At 39.9% G+C, this 22,986-nt stretch overlaps 2 protein-coding genes across 5 annotated transcripts; both read left to right on the forward strand.

Moving 5' to 3' along the window:
- Positions 1-323: 323 nt before the first annotated feature.
- LOC121956253 (protein polybromo-1) lies at positions 324-15,666 on the forward strand. 4 transcript variants are annotated; one of them, XM_042504404.2, is made up of 30 exons: positions 324-437; positions 2,886-3,035; positions 3,163-3,260; positions 3,375-3,522; positions 3,611-3,760; positions 4,422-4,538; positions 4,621-4,689; positions 4,768-4,866; positions 4,955-5,040; positions 5,113-5,198; positions 5,313-5,529; positions 6,763-6,904; positions 7,000-7,094; positions 7,190-7,469; positions 7,583-7,688; positions 8,488-9,127; positions 9,262-9,473; positions 9,573-9,758; positions 9,874-10,031; positions 10,131-10,382; positions 10,473-10,618; positions 10,824-10,981; positions 11,127-11,310; positions 11,577-11,778; positions 11,893-12,094; positions 12,192-12,344; positions 12,853-13,014; positions 13,406-13,458; positions 14,778-14,988; positions 15,272-15,666. In XM_042504404.2, the coding sequence occupies exons 2-30, from the start codon at positions 2,895-2,897 to the stop codon at positions 15,433-15,435; spliced, it is 4,917 nt and encodes a 1,638-aa protein (XP_042360338.1). In that variant the 5' UTR covers positions 324-437; positions 2,886-2,894; the 3' UTR covers positions 15,436-15,666. The 4 variants fall into 4 exon arrangements, with proteins under 4 accessions (XP_042360338.1, XP_087943911.1, XP_042360321.2 ...); XM_088087785.1 differs by having other exon boundaries at positions 12,856-13,014; XM_042504387.2 differs by lacking the exons at positions 324-437; positions 2,886-3,035; positions 3,163-3,260; ... (4 more) ...; positions 4,768-4,866; positions 4,955-5,040 and having other exon boundaries at positions 5,094-5,198; positions 10,458-10,618.
- A 439-nt stretch (positions 15,667-16,105) lies between these two features.
- Positions 16,106-21,763, forward strand: wdr77 (WD repeat domain 77). Its single transcript, XM_042504414.2, has 10 exons — positions 16,106-16,538; positions 18,550-18,735; positions 18,822-18,963; positions 19,105-19,154; positions 19,790-19,860; positions 20,101-20,158; positions 20,380-20,451; positions 20,537-20,645; positions 20,726-20,794; positions 20,879-21,763. The coding sequence occupies exons 1-10, from the start codon at positions 16,430-16,432 to the stop codon at positions 21,024-21,026; spliced, it is 1,014 nt and encodes a 337-aa protein (XP_042360348.1). The 5' UTR covers positions 16,106-16,429; the 3' UTR covers positions 21,027-21,763.
- The last annotated feature ends 1,223 nt before the right edge of the window (positions 21,764-22,986 follow it).

The raw sequence follows: 22,986 nt of genomic DNA on the forward strand, positions 1-22,986 counted from the left end.
AGGTTCGGGAGCTGAGGTGGTTTTGCTCGGCCCAAAGAAGACGTTTAATGGCGATGAGTAAAGTTAAATTCAACTAACAGGAACTCCGTTGCGCTGGCTTCGCTATAAACAACGTCGTAATTTATTCGTTTTGTTTGTTTGTTTTGTGCAGTGGATATAGTTTCTAAATATTAAAGTTGTCAAAGTATTCAACCTGTATTTGTTTTTAGAAAATCCCATATAAAAGCAATAAGAGAGGAAATAATCTTAAAAATATTGTAAAACGCACTTTTAAATACGAATAAAATATATACACTTTTATTCTGAAGGTACAGAAACGGAAGTAGCCGTTACATTGTGGCCACCTTTACACTTGTGCCTCTCGGTCTAAAATCGATAAGTGATTGGCTTTCTTGATTATTAAAGATTTTGGGAGTCTAGTAACGCGCTCCCAGAAGGTAAGCACGCAACTATGTCAAATGGTTAAAGTGAAATATTTTCCATCGCGTGTCGTCGCTTCACTCAGCGGTTTGCTTTGTAACATTAGACGTTGTCACAGTGATGCCTTTGTCTCGCGTCTAACTAGAGGATGTTAAAAGCTAACCGTTAACTGTGGCTAACGTTAGCTGCCCTGTGGTCAGTTACCTGTCCGCGCTGAGGGACAGGTAGGTGGACAGCTGCTGTCCTCTGTGCTAGCTTATTACTGCCGATGTGAGCACGCCGGGCTGCGGTCTGCACGCAGCTAGCTAGATGACATTAGAGAGGGCGGTTAACATGTTATGTAGAGTGAAAGCTCCAGACATGCCAGCATCATAGGTGTCTGTAGCTGGACGTGTCAGCACAGGTGATATTGATGAGCTGGTGTGGTTGTCATATTTTATAATCCGAAAATAAAGAGCTACCGAGAGACCAGAGGGCCTGTTGGAAAAAAACCCCTAAAACACTGAATTGATTATTTCAGTTGCTGTGTGATAGCAGGATTTATCAAAATTCAACAGGCATGTCCTTTGGTTTTGAGTTAAGCATTTAAGTAGAGGTCAAAGGTTATTTGGGGTGACATGACCTTACTCATCAGGGATGACATGTGGGTGTTTCCCACCCATAGGTCATTGGGCTCTGCTTTATATACACAGAATGTGAGTAATAATACTGGTACATGTGCTGACAGAGTAAAATATTAACTATAAAAGATTTCAAGATTTGTAAAGTTACTTCAGCACCTAGGGGTCAACCGATATTGGTTTTTCAGGGCCAATACGGATACCGATTATTAGTAGTTAATGAGACCAATAACTAGTATTTGAAACTGATTTGCATTTACAATAAAATTGAAAGTCTTTCTGTCAATATTTAGAATTTGAAACATACAACCTCCAACATGAATGCCTTTATCAAATGTTAAATAAAAACCGTAAATTTTAAAAATCATATACAGCAAGTTTCCAGCAACTTTTTCTTTTTTAAATAAAATCAATTTAATAAAATTTTTTAATAAAATCAAGTGAAAATTTAAATAAATGAATAGATAAAAATAGCCTCCTGAGGTTTTACAAAGTAAAGGATCCTGCTGAGTTGACACTTTCTTTGCACCTTTTCATTAATAAATTTTATCAGTGATCATTAAAATAAAATTCCAATTTAGATAATCGTCAAAATGCCAGGCTGATAATCTGTCGACCCCTAGCTTAAACCTTTGAGCATGACCATATCCACATAAAATACAGAATCTGTGTAGGTAAGAGAGACTACATGTCATGCAAAAAATATGTTTTCAGCCTCACATGGAGATTTCCGGCATGTCTGTTTAATAACATGTTTCACTGAATGTCTATGTGTTTTGGACAAAACACAACATATGAAGACTTCAAAGCTGAAAAAAGGGGCTAAAATCCAGACACTCCTCTTAACAAAAAGCGTTATTATACAGGCTCGTTCATGGTGGAACAGATAAAATTAAGCCAACATGTTTCAGCCACACAGGGCCTGTTTTGGGGCCTGACAAAGAAAGGGGTGCAATATCACTATCTAACCATGATTGTAATAAGTCAGATGAACATCAGCTGGTGGAGGAGCAGGCCCTGGCAAAGGGAAACACCTGGTTAGGCTACACCTTTTCACACTGCAGCCCAGTGTAAACCTCTGTAAATAATTAAACATATCAAATACATACAGTAAATAAATACAAATTACATAGGTACCAATTTAAACCATAAAGAGAGAACAAAAAGAAACAAATATAATAAATTGTAGATCCCTTAAAGAAATATTGAACCAATCTATTCAAAATGTATAAAGAAGGTAAAGTCCATGTTCATTAGGAGACAATAATAAGGTAAGGTAATAAGGAGAAGGTAAAAATATATTCAAAAGCAGCATACTCCAAATACATATAAGGACAATGATCAACAAAGCTTAATGCCTATAGAGAATAATAGGTTCAACACTAATACAGATATACATACTGTATGTATATCTAAAGAAAAGCAACCCTGTCAATAGCATCATTTAAGGAGCTTGTGAATCCATCTGCTCCGTTTCTGGTTAAGTGTTTGTGTCTATATCCTCTTCTAGACATCATGTTGGACTTTTCAACAACTGGAATGAACAGTTTTTACTTTTTTGGGGCATTTTATATACCAAACAATCAATTATTCGAAAGAATAATCGCCAGATTTATTGATAATGAAGCCCTATTCTATATTATGTGGCATGGATGTCAACGCTATCAGCAGATGTTACTAACTGCTGCAGAGCCCAGCCAGTGTCCCTCACTGAGATTTGTCTCTCAGTCTCTAGTTTATTCCCTGTTTAGATGCTGTTTGGAAACTGAGTATGTTATGTTCATTTCTCAACGGTAAGATTTTCTCCATGCAGTGAAACTTTACTTTCCTGGCTCTTTACCTCAGGGGTTCGCCATGGCCTTGAAAAGGAGAAGGGCGACATCTCCGTCAAGCAGTGTGAGTGGAGGAGATTTTGACGATAGCCAGACTTCATCGTTAGTGTCCTCTATTGGGAGAAAGAGGAGAAGGACCTCAAACATTCCAACTGTGGATCCTGTAATTTTACAAATTTATGTTTCCGTTTTTTTTTTAACACACAGTCAGAATTCTACTAACACAGATTAAGCCGTTGATACGAGATAGAATGTGGGTATTTTTCAGCGTTTAATCCTTTGCTTTGCAGATTGCTGTATGTCATGAACTGTACAACACAATCAGAGATTACAAGGATGATCAGGGCAGGATGTTGTGCGAGCTGTTCATCAGAGCCCCAAAACGAAGGTGTGGAAAGGGATGAACGGTCATTAGATACATAATTAAGTCCTCAAATAGCTCTAATATCAGTCAAGTAATTTAACACATACATTAGATGCAAAATGTACCCGTTTCTTACAGGAATCAACCAGACTATTACCATGTGGTGTCTCAGCCCATTGACATGATGAAGATCCAGCAGAAATTAAAGATGGAGGAGTATGATGATGTTGAACAACTCACCAGTGACTTTCAGCTATTATTCAACAATGCAAAAACATATTACAAGGTAAATAAAAAAAAATAAAAAAACTACAAATATGTATAAGTTGATTTCTCAGGCCTGCATGAATTATGTATTACTTGTGTCTGTCTAGTCTGACAGTCCTGAATATAGAGCAGCCTGTAAACTGTGGGACCTTTACCTGCGAACCAAGAATGAATTTGTACAGAGAGGCGAATATGATGATGATGATGACGATGGGTACGATGCACAAGACAATCCAGGGGGATCCACTGAAGATGAGGTGATACTCACAGACACTGCTGATAACTGATACCGCTAATAATATTTATCTTTAAGTTAGAATAAATGTCACTAATCTGTTGAAACAGTTCACAAAAGTGCCCACTCTTTTGGTGTTTTGAACCTTTATATGAACACATTTACCTCGATGTGAAGTGATATGAAGAATTTTGAGCATGTTGCTGCATTAATTTGCATAGAAATGGATAAATAATTGATGTTTTCCATCATGCAGACTTACCATATCATTGTGACAGTGTTCATTGTAATATTTCTCAGCTACATTAACAACTATGTTGCCTTATAAATACATGATTTGTATTGCTTTAATGAGTTCAGATATTTATTATATTATGTTTTATATAAGGGATTGACTTTAAGGGAACATTATGCAGCTCGGGTGCCTCTGGTTACTGTTGGTTGTATCAAGAAACTGAAAAAGTAAAGTCACACTGAGAGCAAATTTACTATCGACGGATACATTTTCAGTTATTTTAAGGAAAATGATATCTAATAATATGTATAAACAAGATGTTATGGTTACTATAGTAGACCTTTTGTTTTTCAGTGTAGGTGAAGTGTATGTATACAGTATATAATATATCACTGAGGACAATACGATATTTCCTTACCTAAGATGTGTGACGACTTGTGTATGACAGAGTGCACCTACGTGCTTGAAAGAAGTCCTCGAACAACTCCTTGATGCTGTGGTGTCTTACACCGAGCCCACCGGCCGACTTGTCAGCGAGCTATTCCAGAAGCTTCCCTCTAAAATGGTACTAGCACCTTTGAGTATGACATGTTATCAGTAAAATGAGTAACTTGGCTTTGATGTGTAGTTTTGCTTTTTTTACTCAGCAATACCCGGATTATTATGCCATCATTAAGGAACCAATTGATCTGAAAATCATCGCACAAAAGATTCAGGTATGCTATTGCTACAATAAATGAATATATGTTATGTTATATTATATTACAAAATCAAATAAATGTGCTTGCTTTTAGTTGAACCACTACAGGAGTATCAGTACCATGGCTAAAGATATAGAGTTGCTGGTCAAGAATGCCAAAACCTATAATGAGCCTGGTTCACAAGTGTTTAAGGTGAGTGCCTAACTGAGAATATGACACATGCTGGATGTCATTAGCTATGTTTGACATGAATATCTATGACCTTCTCATGTGTTTCTAGGATGCAAACACCATCAAAAAGATATTTGCACAAAAGAAGTCTGAGATGGAGCATGGAGAACCAATCAAGTCTAGCATTCGTATCAGGTAAATCGGAGACAACACTTGGAAGAATGTTGAGTTAAGTCATGATTTTAACTCTCTGTTGCTCTTCTGAAGAAATAGAAGGTCTGCCCAGGGAGACCGTCTCTCAGCTATCACCATGGCTCTTCAGTTTGAAAGTGATGAGGAAGGCATTCTCTCTGGTACATCTTTACCTCATTATTTTACGGTCATCAAACACAAAGATAACCCATATAATGAATTGTTGTACTTGATAGGTTGGTTATCATTTCTTCAACTTTGTCTGTATTTGTCAGGCTCGGTTCACTATGATGAGGGGGAGTCTGAGGCAGAGAGCATGACCTCTAACATGGACATGAGTAATCCCATCTTCCAGCTGTATGAAGCTGTGCGGGGTGCCAGGAACAGCCAGGGCCAGCTGATCTCTGAGCCTTTCCTGCAGCTGCCCTCCAGGAAGGACTACCCTGACTACTACCACCAGATCAGCCAACCCATCTGCCTCCATCAGATCAAGTATGACAGAACAAGCACTCATCTAACTCTGTGTGTCATTTCATTTGTTTGTGTCCACAAGGACTGACAGATTTAATACTCAACAGTATTGACATTTGTGTTCATTTTTTCAACCATCAGTAGTTGTTTAGTATGTTTGGAAATAGGGCTAGGCAATATATCAAAATAATATTCATATGATTGTATGGGATCAGATATTGTCTTAGATTTTGGCTATCATAATACCATAAGTGTTGTCCTTTCCTGGTTTTATAGGCTGCATTACAGTAAAGTGAGATCATTTTCTGATCTTACTGGGCTGTTATAGCCGTTCTATTATTTGTATTTACCCACTTTAATCATTATATCCAGATAATGTAGCAATATTGATATTGAGCTATTTGGTCAAAGATTTCATGATATATGATTTTCTCCATATCATCTAACCCTGTTTTGATGGGGCTTTTGTTTTTCTTTTCTTTTTTTTTTTTTTTCATTTAATTCCTTCTAAAAGTTCATTAAAAGTCAAAAGCCCATTGGTAAAAATTGTCTCTGAGGCCTCTATAGTCATTTGGGGGTTTAAGTCCAAAAAGATCTCTATTTCATTTAATAATAATAATAATAATAATAATAATAATAGTTACAAAGTGCTTTACAAATATAGGTAATTAAATTTAATTAATTTATTATTCATTTAAATTAATTTATAATTATTTTAATTTGATTTAATATATGATCATTTTTAATGTTGTGTGATTTTTTAAAAATAATTTGTATGTAAATATAGATCTGTTTATCTATCTAGAAATTTTTTTTAGCTTACCTTTTATGATGTTCTTAGAAATGAAAAAAATAAAAATAGTATTTTTTAACACCTAGTTTAAAGTGTCTTTTTAGATTCTGTGAATTCAGTGTCAGATGACACATTTGCCAGAAAAAATGAATATGTCTCACACACTTCAAGGAGTTTGTTCAATAAAAGCATTACAACTGTAGTGGAAAAGATTATTTGCAATTTATAAAATTTGTCTTTTTATAAAACCTTTCTAGGCAAAAAAAATGTTGGACATTTCTTGGCTCTAAACACATTCTACTGCACTCTTTTCTAATTCATGTTTTCATCACTGATTTGTTTTATTTCACCAACATTCTCCCTTTTTATTTTCTACCCCTACGGCATCACACACACTCAGTGTACAGTACAGTATTTCTGTGCCCTCCTTCCCAAATGTGAGAGCCCGTAATTCCCCACAGGAACAAGATGAAGAACAATGAATATGAGAGTGTTGAGCATGTCGACTCTGATCTGATGCGGATGTTTGAGAATGCCAAACGCTACAATGTTCCTCACTCCTCCATCTACAAGCGTGCGCTCAAACTCCAACACATTCAGCAGGTCTGTCCCAACAGACGTATCTCGGCAACTTTGTTGTATTTTAAAGAGGTATTATTATAGCCATGTGATGTATATATCACATATTTTCTGTGCAGATGAAGAGGAAGGAGCTTTTACAAAGAGATGATGATGATGGAGACAGCATGCTCTCCTCTGCCACATCTGACACCAGCAGCACAAAAAGAAAAAGGTTTGCACTTTGTCACATTAAATCACTCACCTCTCTGTAGCTACTTGTTTTGTGTGTGAAGGCAGAGTGACAGTTGATCTGCATTTTATTTGCAGTCACAAGAAGAACACGAAGAAAAACCGAATGAAAGCTCTCTTTGCTTCTGTCGCTGAGGCTCGAGAAGCTGGCACTGGTCGGAGACTGTGTGACCTCTTCATGGTGAAGCCTTCGAAGAAGGACTATCCCGACTATTACAAAGTCATCCTGGAACCGATGGACCTCAGGACCATTGAGCACAACATCCGCTCTGACAAGTACTTGACTGAAGACCAAATGATGGAAGAAATGAAGCTGATGTTCCGCAACGCTCGACACTACAATGAAGAAGGCTCTCAGGTAAGATCTGTGTTTTATTTGCGTCTAATTAACTGTAAGTCAAACTCGGCCTGAGGAAAGTTTTATCCAGGAAGCAGGGGGGCCTCATGATAAACTTCTTTGTTGTTTTTCAGGTCTACAATGATGCTGACATCCTAGAGAAGATTTTGAAAGACAGACGCAGAGATCTCGGGCCAGTGACAGATGATGATGACATGATGTCCCCAAAATTGAAAATAAGTAAGTCACTGTAGGCGTTTTGACATGTAATTAATTTGCACGTCAATTTTTTTCCCCAACTGTTAATTATGTCATCAGCACTTCCACACAGAAAGTGAATATTAGACAGTGAAAATGCAACATGACTCTTTTCTTGAAAAAGATTGATTTTTGTCAGCTTTCTCACTGTGAATAAAGGCATCAACCCACCACATTGTGCCTATTTATGAGGATTAGGATTAACTGAAAGACATGGAGGCTTCATAGTCAGGGCCAAGACAGTCAACTTTATTACTCCTTTCAACCTTGACAAAGGTAGTGCGTACCAGATCCTCTCCCTCTGTTCTTACTCTTCACAATAAAAGCCTGAGACATATACACTACATAACTGTCTACTGGATGGATCTTACATTCACTCAGATCATTTTGCATAAACAAAACTTAATAAAATAGCTTACAGTTTCTTAGTCTATATATATGACAACTTAACCTCAGACAGACTGCCAGACAGGTTCAGGTTCATAGGATCCCGGTGGTTGTCCCAAATTTGCATTGCTGCTGGCAAATCTGTTTGAACCTTTTATTGAATCAGTCTTGAAACTGTAGCAAATTTGCATTGTTGCCTGTGCGAAGAGTTTTTTTAAGAAATATTCACAGGTGAGTATTTCGCAATCCTTACACCCCCTGTACATAAAGGCCTTTAGTCAGCCAGATTTACTTCACTTCACTGAATCACATCAAAGCAAATGTGTGAGTTTGTTACGTGTCAAGCTGTTGAAAGATTGGTTGTCATTAACACAGGAACTTTATTTGATTGCAGGAAAGAACAGCCTTACTCTGAAGAAGTCCAAGTACTTAACACCTTTACAGCAGAAACTCAATGAACTTTATGAGGCTGTCAAGAACTTCACTGATAAGCGGGGCCGTCGCCTCAGCACAATTTTCTTGCGGCTGCCATCTCGTGCCGAGCTGCCTGACTATTACATTGCCATCAAGAAACCTGTGGACATGGAGAAGATAAAGAGCCACATGTTGGCTAATAAGTATCAGGATGTGGATGCCCTAGTGGAGGACTTGGTGCTCATGTTCAACAATGCCTGCACCTACAACGAGCCTGAGTCTCTGATTTACCGTGATGCCCTTGTGCTGCACAGGGTGCTGTTGGAGACGAGGCGTGACCTGGAGGGAGGAGATGACGCCCATGTGCCTGACGTGCCTCGCCTCATCCAGGAACTTATCCGCAGCCTCTTTGTGTCTGTGCTCGGTCACCAAGATGACGAGGGCCGTTGCTACAGTGATTCACTGGCAGAGATTCCTGCGCTTGATCCTGCAAATCCCGAGAAGCCTGCGCTCAACTTTGAGATCATTAGGACCAATGTAGATCGAGGGCGTTATAAGAGGCTGGATGTGTTTCAGGACCACATGTTTGAAGTTCTGGAAAAGGCCAGAAGATTGAATAGGTGAGGTGCTGTTGACCATCCTATACAGAATCATATCAGTTGTCTTATCATCTTTTACTGCATTGATGTTGTAAGATTATTTTAGATTATTTTGAAGAAATCTCAAAGTTTGATACACCATATGTATTTTACAGGACAGATTCAGAGATCTTTGAGGATGCTGTGGAGTTGCAGCAGTTCTTCATCCGGATCAGAGATGAGCTTTGCAAGAACGGAGAGATCTTGATGTCTCCTGCTCTCAGCTACACCTCCAAACATTTGCACAGTGATGTAGAAAAGGAGAAGAAAGAGAAGCTCCCCAAGGAGTTTGAGGAGGACAAAATCAAGAGGGAAGAGGAAAAAAGGGGTATTTTTGATTTGATTATTTTAGAGATCACATTATATACAAGTTCTGTCTCAGCATATACTGTGGCATTGTTGTACTGAGTCACTTGTAAATTCCTAGAAGCTGAGAAAAGAGAGGACTCTGTTGGCGGATCATGGCAGTCGAGCCTGCAACGCACATACAGTCAGGATTGCAGCTTCAAAGACAGTATGTACCATGTGGGAGACTATGTATATGTGGAGCCTGCAGAGCCAAACTTGCAGCCTCATATCATCTACATTGAACGCCTTTGGCAAGACGACACCGGTCAGTCTCATTATCGCACTAATCAAACAATAACTCAATAAAGACATGTTGATATTTCTGCTACAGTTCTGTAAGACATCTTTTGAAATCTTTTTCTAAACTTTATTAAATGCAGGTGAGAAATGGCTGTATGGCTGCTGGTTCTACAGGCCAAATGAAACCTTTCATCTCGCCACAAGGAAGTTCTTGGAGAAGGAAGTTTTTAAGAGCGACTATTACAACAAAGCTCCCATCAGCAAGATTCTGGGCAAATGTGTGGTCATGTTTGTGAAGGTAAGTGCTTGTCTTTTTTCTTTAACTTTGTTAGGTGTAGGTTTTGTTTTGGAACATCAATTTGTATTGATCAGGTATTTATGGTGTGTCTTATTTTAGGAGTACTTCAAACTTCACCCAGAAGGCTTCAGAGCCGAGGATGTCTATGTCTGTGAGTCGCGCTACTCTGCCAAGTCCAAGTCCTTCAAGAAGATCAAGATGTGGACCATGCCCTTGAGCTCTGTGAGGTTTGTTCCAAGAGAGGTCCCGCTACCCGTTGTCCGTGTGGCGTCCATGTTTGCTCCCAAACAAGAGGAGAAACCCCCAGAGGTTGTGGAAGAAATCAAAATGACAGATGGTGTTGTAGACAAGGTAAATGCCTTTTTTTTTCTTTTTTTTTAAATGACAGAATAAACGTAAAATAATACACACCATTATCTGAAAAAGAATTTGTGTCTGCAGGAGAGGGAGGATGTTGCAATGGATATGAGCAATGGGGAGCCAGGTTGTCAGTACTACGAGCAGCTCTGCTACAACAACCTGTGGCTGAAAGTGGGAGACTGTGTTTACATTGCTTCACATGGACTAGTGCGCCATCGAGTCGGCAGGTAGAGTAAATGCATTTCTTTTCAACTGAATATGGGACACATGGGTCACCTCCTTCCCTTTCAATCACGGACACAGGAGCTCTATATTATGGGATGGTAGGAATAGCATGAAAGTGTGTTGGTAGTGTGTTTGTGAGTAAACAAGCGTTCTCTGATTTCCAATGTGTCAAATGCAGCTTATTTTTCTGATATATATACTGAACAGGATTGAGAAAATGTGGATGCGAGATGGAGCAGGCTACTTCTTTGGTCCAATCTTCATCCATCCAGAGGAAACAGAGCATGAGCCCACTAAAATGTTCTACAAGAAGGAAGTGTTCCTCAGCAACCTTGAGGAGACTTGCCCCATGACCTGCATCATAGGTACCTTCCCTTTTTATGCATATTACACACAATATACTGTAGACCAGACTTTATTTTCACAAATACTGCAGTGTATAAAGTTTAATGTGTGTAGCTGATATGAATCATTTGATGCAATGACTGAGCAAGTTTTCTTGTTTTAAAGGGAAGTGTGTGGTGTCGTCCTTCAAAGACTACCTGTCGTGTCGGCCAACTGAAGTGCCTGAAGAGAACGTTCTGCTCTGTGAGAGCCGCTACATTGAGAGTGAGAAGCAGATGAAAAAGTTCAAGGGTCTCAAGCGTTTTTCACTCTCTGGGAAGGTGGTGGAGGATGAAATCTACTATTTTAGGTGAAAAACCGTTTATATGCCTTAATTTTGCTGTAACTTTTGGCAGCAGGAAAGCAAATACAAAAATTTTGTGAAAGAGTTACAAAGCAAACATGCACTAATCGTAATACAGAAACATTTTATCCTCCTGTGTAGGGTCAGTTAAATCCATAAATTGTGTTCTTTGATTGAAGCACTAAAAGTTTAGCAGCAAGTGCTTCCTATGTGAAGGATTAATTTGAAAAGATGGGTGCATTGCACAGTATTTTTCTGATTGTCTTATACAGGAAGCTCATAGTGCCTCAGAAGGAGCCATCCCCTCTGCTCGACAGGAAAATTGAGGAACTGGAGGCCAAGTTTGCTGATATGACTGATGAGGAGCTTGAGGATCTTGGGGATGATGATGGTGAGCTAGGGGACCACTCTCATCCTCGGATGCAATCTTCCTTGTCCAGTGACATGGATATCATGCCTTACACTCCTCCGCAGGTCAGTTTGGAAAGCCTTTAGTTACCATTTCCAATTTCCTCTGCTAACTAACAACTGATTATGTGGCTTGTAGCATTTTATTTTTGCAATTACTTCTCTTGTGTTTGGTTGCAGTCTACACCAAAATCTATAAAGGGCCTTTCAAAGAAGGAGGGCTCAAAGCGGAAGATCAACATGAGCGGCTACATCCTGTTCAGCAGTGAGATGCGAGCGGTCATCAAAGCCCAGCACCCAGACTTCTCCTTTGGGGAGCTGAGCCGCCTCGTTGGGACCGAGTGGAGAAACCTGGAGAGCTCCAGGAAAGCAGAATATGAAGGTGAGCCTAAATTCTGGCCTTCATCCAGATGTTTGTGTGTCAAGAATTGCAAAACATATACTGCTAACACCCCATGCTTGTGTTGATTGTTTTGCAGAGCGAGCAGCTAAAGTGGCAGAACAGCAGGAGCGTGACAGGGCCCAGCATCAGACGTCCCCTAGAGCAGGTACCCCAGTAGGGGCACTGATGGGGGTGGTGCCTCCCCCAATCCCCATGGGGATGCTAAATCCCAGCATGACGCCTGTGTCAGGTAACCCCTCATAGATTCAGATGGATCCCCAGTTTACACTAGAAGGCTGGGATAAGAAGCTGAACTGCTAGATGTATTCACATTTTAAGTTCCCTTATCTCACCCATGTAAGCACGTTTGTGATGTTGTGGTGTTGTGATTTAATTTATGTTGCCTTTAATATCAATTCACTTAACTGATAAGCCCATACCTCGATTGCTGTACTGTGTAATTTATTCTTCACATGATTTTGCACTATTAAATGCAGAACATGAAGTGTAACAGTTGCTGTACACCATTTGAGGATTGGGTTTTAAAAAATGAATTAGTGCTTGACAGTAGTGCATGTGCACCAGATTGTTTTCATTGTGCATTTTTCATTTATTTCCATCCATGTCCATCATAATGATCTGCAGATTAAAGGAAAACATATATATTAACATATTTCTGAATGCTTGGTAGTGCAAGTAGTTGATGCATGTCTGACTGATGCATGTTGCTGTCTTGTGTTACTACTGTCCCTTCTAAGAAGGTATGATGGGTGCATATAGGTCAGCTATGATGCCCCCACAGGGCCATGTTGAAGGCATGGTTAGTATGACTGGCATGCCACCACATCACACGGGGGTGCCTGTCTTTCCCCAACACCTCCTACCCGTTATGCCTGGGTTCCCTGGAATGCTGTACTTTGGTAAGAGTGCTGTCATAGCCACCCCACCTGCCATGCAGTTGCTTCCTGTCTACCAATCTGACCTGCTGGAGGGGCTACCTGTACCAATAGGCTGTGGTTTTTAAGAGGATGTTGACTAGTCAGTTGAGAGCGTTTAGTCTAAACTGGGGCGGATTATTTGTTTTGCTCATTGCTAGTAGGCTTGTCGGTAATATGGCATTTAGAGAAATGTAGTGACTCCAAAAAAACCCTTATGTTTTAGATTAAAGCTTCATAATTGGCTTGTGTACGTGTTCGTATGTAGATTAAAATAGCACAATTTAAGTAACGGACTTTAAATTTGTAATACAAACCAATATCAAATTGCCTGCTGCACTTTATGATAGCGTCTTGATGTTTAATTTCCCCACAGGTGTCAATGGCATGGGAGGTGGGCCTGGAGGAGGAAACATTCATGGATCCCAGGTAATGTATAAGGCTCTGTAATCACAGCAAACTGCATTTAAGATCAGAGTTTAAATACATGTTGCTGTTTACTGTTGATGAAGGTTCTCAGTCATCCAGGTCATGGTAACCATAAGTGCTATTTCTTGGCAACTGATACGACACTAGTTATCATTGAGGGAACCCAGGAGCGCATTGTAAGTGGGTGATAAGACACTACTTACCACCCACTTACAATGTGCTCCTGAGTTCCCTCCCCAGAAGGACTGACACCCACTCACACCTGGACCTGTCCAGTCCCAACAACCCACACAAATGCTGTTTGGGTCAACGACTCGCGAGTAGCCATAACCACTCTGAAACTCATCAGAGTCCACATGTGACCTTAACGACTCTGTAGCACACACCTACACAGGGTTTAAAGCCTGCAGCTCCCTTCCAGCTGGTTCGAGCTGTAAAAGCTTCTTGGATGAGAGGCCAAATGGCTTCAAGGAACTAAAACAAGTCCAGTTGCTAACAAAATAGCACTCATGGTTGCTGCTTACTGACAGCTGTCAGTATATAATAGCATTTGAAGGCATAATATTTTGGTCTGTACCTAAATAGTATTTCTCCAACCACTTTTTTCTACGTTGTTCCTCTATTGAAAGTGCACCTTGACAAAACATTTGCGGTTGAAACTGTAGACTGTATGGTTGAAACAAAGTGAACAAACGTTAACATGGGTGCATTTGTTGACGCAGTTGACAGTTTACAGCAGTTGCATTCAAAATAGGTATATACATGTAAATTTACATTTACATTTAAGTTTTTTAATTAACATTTTTCAAAAATCTCACGCACCCCCTGCAGTACTCTAAAATACCTCTAGGGGTACCCATACCCTCATTTGAGAAGACAGACAACATTGCAGGAACAGCATAATGCAACCAGAATACCGAGGTACAAGAAAATGGCAGATGTATTGCCCACTGTGTTATATTAAATCTTGCATTACAGAGTACAGTAGTGAGTGTTTTAAATTGGTAAAAAAAAAAAAGTAAAATTTTTTTTTTTTTTTAAGGAAAGAAATGTGTGATCTTAGGGGCTCTTTTAAGGGGCACCTTGGTAAGTGGGGGCTTTAGGTCGACCGTCCGCTTGCCTCCTCCCTGTTATTGCTTGGATGGCAAAACTTGTGCTTAAAGCCCTAATCAACAGACCGTGTTCCACCACCATGTGATACCTGTGATGTTTTTCACACACACCAGTTGCAGACTGGGGCTTAATTTTGTCAAGAAATTGATAAAGATGAAACGCTATTTGAATTCCAAAAATAATAGTTCTTGTAATATTTTCATTAGATGGGTTTGATGGGCTCAGGGCAGGCTCCACCACCATACCCAGGACAGGGCCAGATGGGACAACCTGCGCACCAGCAGCCCTCCACCCCGGTGTTTGTGTCTCCCCCAGCCAAGTCTCAGCGGCTGCTCCACTCCGAGGCTTACCTCAGATACATCGAGGGCCTTACTGCAGAATCCTCTACCATTTCCAAATGGGACCAAGCTCTCTCAGGTTAATCTTGCTTTTTCGATTGCAAGTGAACGAGTCGTCATAAAATGATGGTCACACTGAATAATGTTGCTTAGAGATCTATTTTTTTCTGGGTTTTGCTTGTCCAACATCTATCAAGTGACCCCTGATGTGAGCAGTCATCCAGGGTAGTCTTTTAATTTTTTTGTATGCGGTGACGCAATATCCTATATCAACATCACTTTGATTAGTCCCCAAAGTGTATAAATAAAACAATGTAGAATGGTGAAAACATAATTTGTATGATTTATTTGTGTTCTTTCAGTGCAAAAGCAAGATGTACGCCTCACTAAAGAGCAAGAGAGCAGACTACCGTCCCACTGGCTGAAGAGTAAGGGGGCCCACAAGACGATGGCAGATGCACTTTGGCGTCTCCGTGACCTGATGCTGCGAGACACCTTAAACATGCGTCAGATGCACAACCTGTAGCATGCTCCTAATCTGAGCCTCTGTTCCCTCTGTACCTGTGAGACAGGAAGATGGCCAAGCTCACTAAAATGTTAACTTTGTGTTGTTGTTAAACATGTGTTTGTAGTTCTAAAATCTTCTTTCTGTGTTGAAGTTGTTTTTTGTTTTACATTTCAAGTGCATTATTGTTAATGGCTGTAATTCTGTGATGAATGCCTTCATGCTTTCACGATTAAAATGTGAAGAGCTCAATTTGGCTGTATTTATTTACTTTATAGGACCTAGTACTGTGTGTTGTTTGAGATGCATCACTAGAACTATCCCACTATGGCAAATAATGATCATATGTGTATTTTTTTTCTTCTTAGCATCTTCTAAAAGCAAGAATGGATTGATTTCATTAATTCATCTATACAGGAGAGGAATTAAAGGGACACATCACCTGTTTCCATGGCCTTGGAAAGCTTAATACATGTGAACACGGGCTGGTCTGTCTCAAAGACAGAAACCAGAGAAGTCTCCAACTTGTGATGTCATAGGGTTTAAAATCTGGAGCTGCTCCAGACGATGCATGAAAGCCTGGTTTTGTGGACCCACAGAATGTTTGAAACCTTTTTCATATCCAATTGTGAGCTTTTCTTCTTAAATAACTAAGATATCCTCAATATCTCCAGAAGATGGCAATAACGCGCCAGCAAGGACACTGACTGCTGTAAACAGTCAAAGAAGAAGAAGTAGAAGCAGAAACACCATCGAAGAAGAAGAGGAGGCGAGCCGGAGCGAGGAAGTGTCTGTTCATCGGTCCCATGTGTTGCTCTTCACTCGTTCATTCATTCTTGAAACGGCAATTTACGCTTTCTTTAGTTAACGTTAACTAACTTGTTTGCCACCTCTCCCGAATAAACCAAAGACGAACACAGTGGTGTCCCTGCAAGTAAACAGCTAGCTAGCTAACACAGAAATCGCGCTAAAGTTGTTTGTACATCTGTAGCCACTGAAGTGCTGCGTTATCTGAATGAAAAGTGCAGTGGATACAAGCATGATCAAGGAAAATCGGTGGAACATCCCCCCCAATGCCCCTGCATGCATGGAGAAGCATCTGTGCTCGGCGCAATACAGAGCAGGTAGGTAACCAGGCAAGCTAGCTGAAGGTTATACAGGTAAACACGTGGTGCCGCTAGTTGGTCATCATTAATCTGAGTCTGTTAACGTATGTAATGATGTGCGAGGGTCCTATGGCAATTTGTGTCAGGCCAAAATGTTAAATAACATTTTGATTATGAAAGTGTTGCACTTTCTCAGCAGCCCAGATAGGTTCTTTAGTTTGTAGCATGCAGGGGTCGACCCGTTTTTAAGGGCCAATACCAGTTATTATTAGTTAATGAGACCGATGACTGATATTTGGAACCGACATGCATTTCCAGTAAAAATAAAGTCTTTCTTGCAATATTAAGAATTTTAAACATAACAAACTCCAACTCAAAACTTTGTTGAAATGCCTTTAGCAAATGTTTAATAAAAACTGAAACGTTCATTTACAGCAAGTGAAAAATTTAATAAAAAATGAACAAATAAAAATAGCTCCCTGAGGTTTACAAAGTAAAAGTTGCCCCCACGCTGACACGTTTTTTTGCACTTTTTGATGAATTAATTTTATTCGCAATCTCTAAAATAAAATGTTGATGCAGATAATTGGTAAAATGCCAAATATCAGCCATAAGTCTTTCTCATCTCATAAACCCATATTTCATTCACAATAGCACACAATAAAAAACAGCTGGAGGAGCATTTTGCAACTAATTAGGTTAAGTGGCAACAGGTCAGTAACATGACTGGGTATAAAAAGAGCATGTTACAGAGTTTCACCAATCTAAGGAAAACTGCGTCTAAAAATTGTGGAGAAATGTTCATCAACTTAAAATTGCAAAGACTTTGAATATCCCATCATCTACAGTACATAATATCATCAAAGGATTCAGAGAATCTGGAGAAATCTCTGTGTGCAAGGGACAAGACCGAAGGTCAATATTGGATGCTCGTGATCTTTGGGCCCTCAGGCGACACTGCATTAAATACATGCATGATTCTGTACTGAAAATCACTGCATGGGCTCAGGAACACTTCCAGAAATCATTGTCTGTGAACACAGTTCGCCGTGCAATCCACAAATGCAAGTCATGCAAAGAAGAAGCTGTATGTGAACACAATCCAGAAACGCCGCCATCTTCTCTGGGCCAAAGTCCAAATGGACTGAGGCAAAATGGAAAACTGTCCTGTGGTCAGATGAATCAAAATTTTAAATTCTTTTTGGAAAGTACGGACGCCGTGTCCTCCGGACTAAAGAGGAGAGGGACCATCCAGCTTGTTATCAGCGCACAGTTCAAAAGCCTGCATCTCTGATGATATTGGGTTGCATTAGTGCCTATGGCGTGGGCAGCTTACACATCTGGAAAAGCACTATCAATGCTGAAAAGTAGAGGTTTTAGAGTAACATACAGCTTGCAGATTTCAGCAAGACAATGCTAAACCACATGCTGCATCCATCACAACAGCATGGCTTTGCAGTAGAAGTCTGGGTGCTGAAGTGGACTGCCTGTAGTCCAGACCTTTCACTAAAAGAAAACATTTGGTGAATCATAAAACACAAAAATCTGGCAAAGAAGACCCAGGACTGTTGAGCAGCTAGACCCCTAAATCAGTCAAGAATGGGACAACATTCCTCTCCCAAAAATCCAGCAAATGGTCTCGTCACTCTCAGACGTTCACAGACTGTTGTTAAAAGAGGAAGGGATGCTACCTGATAGTAAACATGGCCCTGTCCCAACTTTTTTCAGAAGCGTTTCTATCATGAAATTCAAAATTACATTTTTTTTCCTAAATGGTACATTTCCTTACATTTGAGGTGTTTTCTATGTTCTATTTTGAATAAAATACGGGTATATGAGATTTTTTTACACAGTTTTTTTGGAATTGGGGTTATACATCACAGCTTAAATATGAGTCGCTCTGTGGATTCACTGGATGCCAAATTGAAGAGTGACTTTTAACCATTCAATTTCATTACCTTTTGATGCAGCATTAAAATACATGTATTAATAATTGTTTGTTTTTTTTCCCTGTTGGCTCTCTTCACAGATGGTACCCTGCTGCTCGGTGCCTCCAGCCTCACTGGCAGGAGCTGGCAGGGATCTGTTTGGATCTACAGTGACCCTGAGCAGGCCCCCAATGAGGGACTCTGCAAAGCAGGCGTGCAGACTGAGACTGGAGTCACAGATGTCAAATGGGTATCAGAAAAGGCTGTTGTTGTTGCATCAGATTCAGGTAAGATGCAGACTCATAGCAATTATGAATCATGCACCGGTCTTGAGACTGGAATGTTAAGCTTTGTTTGACTGGTTCCTGTACAGGTGCTTTGGAGCTCTGGGAACTGGCAGAGGACGAGCGTCTGCTGGTGAATCGCTTTACCAAACACGAGCATGACCACATTGTCACCACAGTGAGCCCGGTTTCTGGAGCAAGCGGTGCTGTCACCGGCAGCATGGACTGTCGGTGAGGGCCCGTTTTACACTGATACATGCACGACTGCAGAACAGAAGCGCTGTTGATTTATTGTGTGTTACACTGAAGGCATTACGATCCCTTTTTTCACTAATTTCTCATCACACTGTATTTTCCTTTTCTTCACTACAGAATTAAAGTCTGGGATCTCAGTCAGGAGACGGCTGTCACTACCTACCTGGGTAATAAAATATCTTAAAACTGCTCTCAGAATATCTAGATTGTAGCAAAGGGATGTGTTGGTACATATTTTTAATCAATCAAATTCTGTTCAAATTAAGTTTTCATCTCTTACAGAGTCTAAATCTTAAAAGTGAAGGGTAAATTATCTGATTCTTTCTTTTGATTAATTTGTCTTCTGTTTATTCACACATCTTCAAAAGCTTTAAACAGACCATTTAAATTTGGTTTGGTTGGGTTCTGCCCGGGGTCAAGAACTAGTGATTCTCTTCTGATCCCGATCTAAGATTTTTTGTTTTATTTTTTAAAATAATTTGCTATGATATGGTCCTTTTTTGAAATGTGTAATTCTCTAAAAATCTACTTATATTAAGGCAATTCTGCATGTGTCCCTTAATTGCCTGCTGTTACATTTGTTCTAAGGCAGATTTAAAACTTCTATAATTAAAATAACTTTGAAGCATTTCACAGTTTTGGCAAAAACAAACACTGTGCTTTTTTAGTAATTTGCAAAGTGTGATTGCTTACTGGAAGAATGTGGTTCTGACATGTCAGCAGAATTAAAAAATGAAAGTGCTCATTCATAAAAACAGCAAAAATTATAATTGAGTGTGTCTCAATTTTTTCCATCCTCCAGCTCACACACAGCAAATCAACTGTGTTGCCTGCAGTCCTACAGATGAGTCGATCTTCATCTCCTGTGGTCAAGTAAGATACCGATCAACAGTTTACATGCATCACTGAAAACACAACATCTAACGTACAATAACTAATAGAACTCGATTTTGCAGCATCTTGCTGCATAAATGTGCATTTTGAATAAGGATGAGCTGATTTTCTCCTAAACAAGAAAGCTACAATAAATACTGTGAACACAGAAGTGAGAGTGAACTATAAGACCATACCTGTCATCAATCACACCTGTTGTTGTCGTCCACCGTCCCTCAGGATGGCCGTGTGCTGATGTGGGACAGGAGAAAGCCAAACAAACCAGCCTCAAGAATAGGTGAGCGACATGTCCAAGCTTTAATAACCAGGTCCAGATGTTTCTTCCAGGTCGTTGGCTGCACTGGAATTCATTTTTCTGCAGTGGAAACATAATGTGTGGCTGATCTATGTTGTTGCTGTTGATCCCAGGACATGATAGTCTGTATATGTAATTTAACGGTAGTACGTCTTCTCTCATCTTTTTTCATCATTCCGTTGTTGTCGCTTTGTTTGTCTCAGATGTAGATTCCCCTGGTTGCTCCCCTACCACTGTAGCCTGGCACCCCCACCACAGAAGCACCATTGCTTTTGGTAAGACCCAGCTGCAGATTATCAATTGAGAGAAATGTTAAATTTGCACTGCATGTGTTTCTGATCATGTTTTTTTTTGCCTCAGGTGATGAGCTGGGCAGAGTGACCGTGAAGGATTTCCTGGGAACAGAGCCTGCCCGAGTGGAGAACGTCCACAGCCGCAGAGTTAATGGGCTTGCCTTTTCGACGCACAAGTAAATATGAATTCTAGTGTAGTATCATACTCTCCTGTATTGCTCCTCTACAAAATTCTAATACATTTTTCCCCTCTCAGTGCCCCCTTGCTTGCCTCCATAAGCGACGATTGTTCCCTCGCTGTTATGAACTCTGATCTGCGAGAAATGTGAGTCCTTTCACTTCACACTCAAACACCTGCCCAAGCTCCTGTACCTTTTAAAAACACTTATCATATATTATTCTTCTGCAGACTGAGAGATCGGCGGCACCAGGACTTTATCAAAGGCGTGTGCTGGCTCCACGGCGGCTCCAACACTCTCACAACTGTAGGCTGGGATCACCTTGTGCTTCACCACACGGTGGGTTCGACTGCTGAAGCTCCAAACTCCTCCTCTTAGTCCCAATAGATGCTCACACATTTTGGAAAAAGAGGCACTTTTAAGATAACAACTCCCACCCCTTTTTTTGAGGGGCGTCCATGGGTGTCTAAAAAGTCAAATGTAAAATGTCATTCAAGAAATATGGATTGAAGTGTTTCATTGTCATTTAGTACTCCAGATATGTGCAGAATATTTGGACTTTTGCTCCCCAGTCCTGAGCTCGGGGCACTATGCCACTACGTTCTCTCTACATCCACTTCCTTCATACTGTAAAGCATTTTCATGTGTAATTACACTTGAGGCAACACATTTATATTGCATAATTTTACATTAAAGGTAACTTAAGGTTATGACTGTAAGAGCACTTTGACATTTCTTTGTGTTTCCTGAATCTATTATATGCTAACAAATGCAAGACAGTTGGAAGCTTTTGTAGTTTGCGGCTTCTTTCACACCTAACCGGTTAAACAAGCAGTCTGCCGGTCCTGAAAAAGTCTTAAAATGTTCTTAACCCTTGTGTTGTCCTGGGGTCACTCTGAAAAGTATGTCTTTTACATTTAAATTCCAAAACGAAGGGAAAAATGTGAAGTAATGGGTTGGACTAAAGTAAGACTAAAGGTGTAACACAGACTTGACTGACGATTTATACAATATGCTTTAAATAACAGTCAAACAAGGGGTGGTCATTTTTGCCCCCAGAGGACAAAAGGTGTATGGATACTAGGCCTTAAAAAATAAAAAAAATGTGAATCTCAGCTGCCATGCATTTTTATCTAATTTCATTTTTCCATCTTTTTGTTAAATTGAGTCAAGCTTTTTTTGTGTGAAAGTCCACGTTTATGATGTTACAACTCTTACTCTTATAACATAGAATCTACTTCTGCACAAAAGCACACATATACTTCTTACCTTTATACTTACCTGCAATGCTTGAATATGAAATTGGGGATTTGTCCAAAAAAATTACGTTGAAAAGGTCTTGAAAAGCATTACATTTTAAGTGTCTGACACCTGTAGACACCCTGTTAAAACAAACTCAGGTCCATTTACCCGGTTAGTTTGGTTCATTTGGGCTAGTGTTAAAGCTGTCAAATGAAGCCAAACATGCCCAAAACTGAGCCCCCGTGAAGCAGACTCAGGTGCAGTGTGTTTGTGGTGTGAAAACAAACAAACCAACCAACGGGTTTTATGTCAACAGATATGTAAATTTAGCATGATTTCAAGGGCCAAACTACTGATAAATCCATCTTTTAATTGTAATGTCTGTCCAGGAAGTGATCTTATAATTTATCTGTATAAGGCCATGACAAACCTATTTACGCAAATAATTAGGTAACCATAGTAACACATAAGCACATCAGCGCAGGCAAAGGTTAAAACTGCTGTGCTTGTATCTGACTCCCATGTATACTTTGTCACTTCATAAGTCCTTTAGAAGGTGTGTGATAGCCATCCCACGATAATAAGCCCTAAATCATTACTGCCTCTACCTGCGAGTCATTATTTATGGCATGCGGCTAATTTGCAGCTCAGTTATAGTTATGATGCTTGCAGTCACTTATTCCTTTGTGAGCTCTTTGTGAAGCCAAAGGACGTAAATATACACATCAAAAGCACTAAAGCGCTGCATAAACTTGTGTTAGTCTCCATTTTTTGGATTGTAAATCTGGGCCCTGATGATACAGGATGACAATCACCAAAACTGTTTGATCAACAAGTTTCCTGTCAGTCAGTATAACTTCATGTTCTTGGTTCATTTGTAAATAGTCAGTGTGAACAGAAAATTGACCACAGCTAAAATTCAGCAATGCATCATGTTTTTTTCCCATGGCCCTGACTATAAAAACCAAACTATAGGTACAAAAGCACTCTGATTCCCCTTTTCTATCAAATCCGCTCTGGTTCTTGAACCACCTCCATTCAGGATTCTTGGAACCTAGCTAGTAAACCAGCCCACATTTCCACCAGTTCTGCACAG

Source organism: Plectropomus leopardus, chromosome 2 (genome assembly GCF_026936395.1).
Source record: "Plectropomus leopardus strain MGB_pleo_1.0 chromosome 2, ASM2693639v1, whole genome shotgun sequence".
NCBI classification, from domain to species: domain Eukaryota; kingdom Metazoa; phylum Chordata; class Actinopteri; order Perciformes; family Serranidae; genus Plectropomus; species Plectropomus leopardus.